The following is a 2,760-nucleotide window of genomic DNA, read 5'->3' as shown; positions in this document are numbered from 1 at the left end:
TCGCTCAAATATGTGTCACCGTACAAAATCTCAAAGCCTCTGCGAACTCAAAGCACCCAAAAACTTTAATGTGTAATTTGGGGTCTTTCAGGCAGAATAAAAAGCATCAGGAATTAGCCGTCATGAATCTCAATCCAAATCTGATTATTGTCATTTTAGGTTTTTCAGTCTCCGTGAAGAACGTGGTCACGTCCTCGAACGTGACGACGGAGCGTGCTCAGAGAGAACGCAGCCTGAGATGAATCGGCTCCATCGCTTACGTTTCGATCGGCTTCTGAAAAGGTTTAACTCCGTCTGCTGCTGGCGCAGACATGGATGGGGTTTAGGTCTTTCTAGGCGGACTGAGATGTTTGTGGATCGTGGTTCATCTGATTTTTAATAGATTCTGATCAGATTAGTTTGTAAATGTGTCGACTGAAGATCATCAGATGTTCTCACTTTACAGACCAAAGAGGATCTAAGGAGGAACCCTGGGGTTCTCCAGAGACGCGGTCCGTTCTGACAGAAGCTGAGGACAGACGTGTTCCCGCTCTGTGCTGCTGCTGTTCATTGATGTTGTTGGTGTTGTTGATGATGTTGCTGCTGTGTGACCTTTGACCTCTCCTGTGTGACAGCTGAGTGTTCGAGGGAAGAACAAGAAGGAGAAGCTGGAGGATTTCTTTAAGAACGTGGTGAAGTCGGCTGACGGCGTCCTGGTGGCCGGCGTCAAGGTGACACACTGAGGTCACAGTTTCTGAGTCAAGTGCTTCCTGTCTGTCAGTTTTCATCGTTGATTGTTTGTTTGCTTGTTTGTTTGTTTGTTTGTTTGTGTTCCAGGACGTGGACGACTTCTTCGAGCACGAGAAGACGTTCCTGTTAGAATACCACAACAGAGTGAAGGACGCCTCGGCCAAATCTGACCGAATGATCCGTTCGCACAAAAGTAAGAGTCGAGTGGTGTCAGAGAGAAGGCAGGTGCATCATGGGAAGTGTAGTATTTGGTGTGTTTGGACTAATAGCCATGTACTTGTGTTCAGACGCTGCAGATGACATCAACAGAATCGCCTCGTCTCTCTACACGTTAGGAACGCAGGACTCCACAGACCTCTGCAAGTACGAGCAAACACAAACCTCAACGCTCTGTTTTTAACCTGTCAACATGTGACATCACTTCCTGCTCTGGTTTCAGGTTCTTCCTGAAAGTGTCAGAGCTCTTTGAGAAAACCCGGGTATGTTTACTGCTGTCCACATATTTCTGGCCACATGAAGAGTTGTTATGTCCGATGAGACCTGTGACGTCTGTGTCATCGTTTGACAGAAAATCGAGGCTCGCGTGGCTGCGGATGAAGACCTGAAGCTGGCTGACCTGCTGAAATATTACCTGAGAGAGTCGCAGGCTGCAAAGGTGTGACGGATGCATCGTCTGTGTGTGTGTTCACCCATCTGCAGCTGTGTAGCAGCCGTCTGTGTGAACACTGCAGAGTGAGAGCCGCAGCTGTTCAGCCAGGCAGCTGCAACGCACTGCTCACACAGACTGTGTCCCTGAGGTCCTGCAGGACGCCCTCTGTGGGACTACAGTGTGTGTGTGTGTGGGTGTGTTTATGGTAATAAAGGGTGTGTGTGTGTGTGTGTGTGTGTGTGTGTGTGTGTGTGTGTGTGTGTGTGTGTGTGCGTGCGTGCGTGCAGGACCTGCTGTACCGGAGGAGTCGCGCTCTGGTTGACTACGAGAATGCTAACAAGGCTCTGGATAAAGCTCGGGCCAAAAACAGAGACGTCCTGCAGGCCGAGACCAGCCAGCAGCTCTGCTGCCACAAGTTCGAGAAGATCTCCGAGTCCGCCAAGCAAGGTCAGCCGAGTCGGCCGAGTCCTCATAGAGACTCGACAAACACTCGTCTGTCCGTTTGACTAACAGAGATTGTCTGACCGCAGAGCTCATCGACTTCAAGACGAGACGAGTCGCAGCTTTCAGGAAGAACCTGGTGGAGCTGGCAGAGCTGGAGCTCAAACACGCCAAGGTAACTCTGACCCCGCCTCCTCACCTGTGAGTCTCTGACCCCGCCCCTTCAACTGTGAGTCTCTGACCCCGCCCCTCTGTGTCTCACCTGTAGGGGAACCTCCAGCTGCTGCAGAGCTGTCTTGGCGTCCTGAAAGGTAACACTTAAATGCGCAGCCTCACTCACATCCAGCTGGACACGCCCACTGTGGGCGGAGCCCCGACAGACGGCCAAACGACACTGAGAATTCTGGACCAGGCAGAGACAGGAAGTCTGTCTTCACTAAAGACACCGTCCTCTTCATCTTCTTCATCCTCCTCCCCCTCTGCCAACCCCCCTCGCGATCCAGCGGACTGGACTGGTTTCACTGGCTCTGCTGGTTCTGCTGGTCCAGTATAGGAGCTGAGCAGCTGTGCTGGTTGTTGGTGGTCCTGGTCCAGTAAAACCAGTGAGTTCAGTCTCTCTCTCTGAGTGACTCTCACATCAAACTTTATCGAACACTTGATTCGCGTCAAACAAACTGAAACAATCTGATCAATTTTAATCAATCAGTCAGTGAGTGACACACACACACACACAAACACACACACAAACACACACACACAAACACAAACACACACACACACACACACACACACAAAAACACACACACACACACACACAAACACACACACACACACACAAACACACAAACTCATACAAAAACACACACACACACAAACACACAAACTCATACAAAAACACACACACACACACACACACAAACACACAAACTCATACAAACACA

The 2,760-nt window shown here is 50.1% G+C and overlaps 1 protein-coding gene across 1 annotated transcript; it reads left to right on the top strand.

Annotated features, from left to right (window-relative positions):
* Nucleotides 1-614: 614 nt before the first annotated feature.
* Nucleotides 615-2,564, top strand: snx6 (sorting nexin 6; the record flags this gene model as incomplete). The annotated part of the gene is made up of 8 exons (XM_042514794.1): nucleotides 615-710; nucleotides 817-922; nucleotides 1,017-1,092; nucleotides 1,169-1,208; nucleotides 1,298-1,384; nucleotides 1,666-1,825; nucleotides 1,909-1,994; nucleotides 2,088-2,564. Coding segments are annotated over 8 exons (705 nt in total), but the record flags the coding sequence as incomplete, so codon positions are not given.
* Nucleotides 2,565-2,760: the final 196 nt, after the last annotated feature.

Source organism: Plectropomus leopardus, unplaced genomic scaffold (genome assembly GCF_008729295.1).
Source record: "Plectropomus leopardus isolate mb unplaced genomic scaffold, YSFRI_Pleo_2.0 unplaced_scaffold16203, whole genome shotgun sequence".
Taxonomy (NCBI): Eukaryota; Metazoa; Chordata; class Actinopteri; order Perciformes; family Serranidae; genus Plectropomus; species Plectropomus leopardus.
The sequence above is the reverse complement of the archived record's forward strand: the minus strand, read 5'-3'. Positions and strand labels throughout refer to the sequence as shown.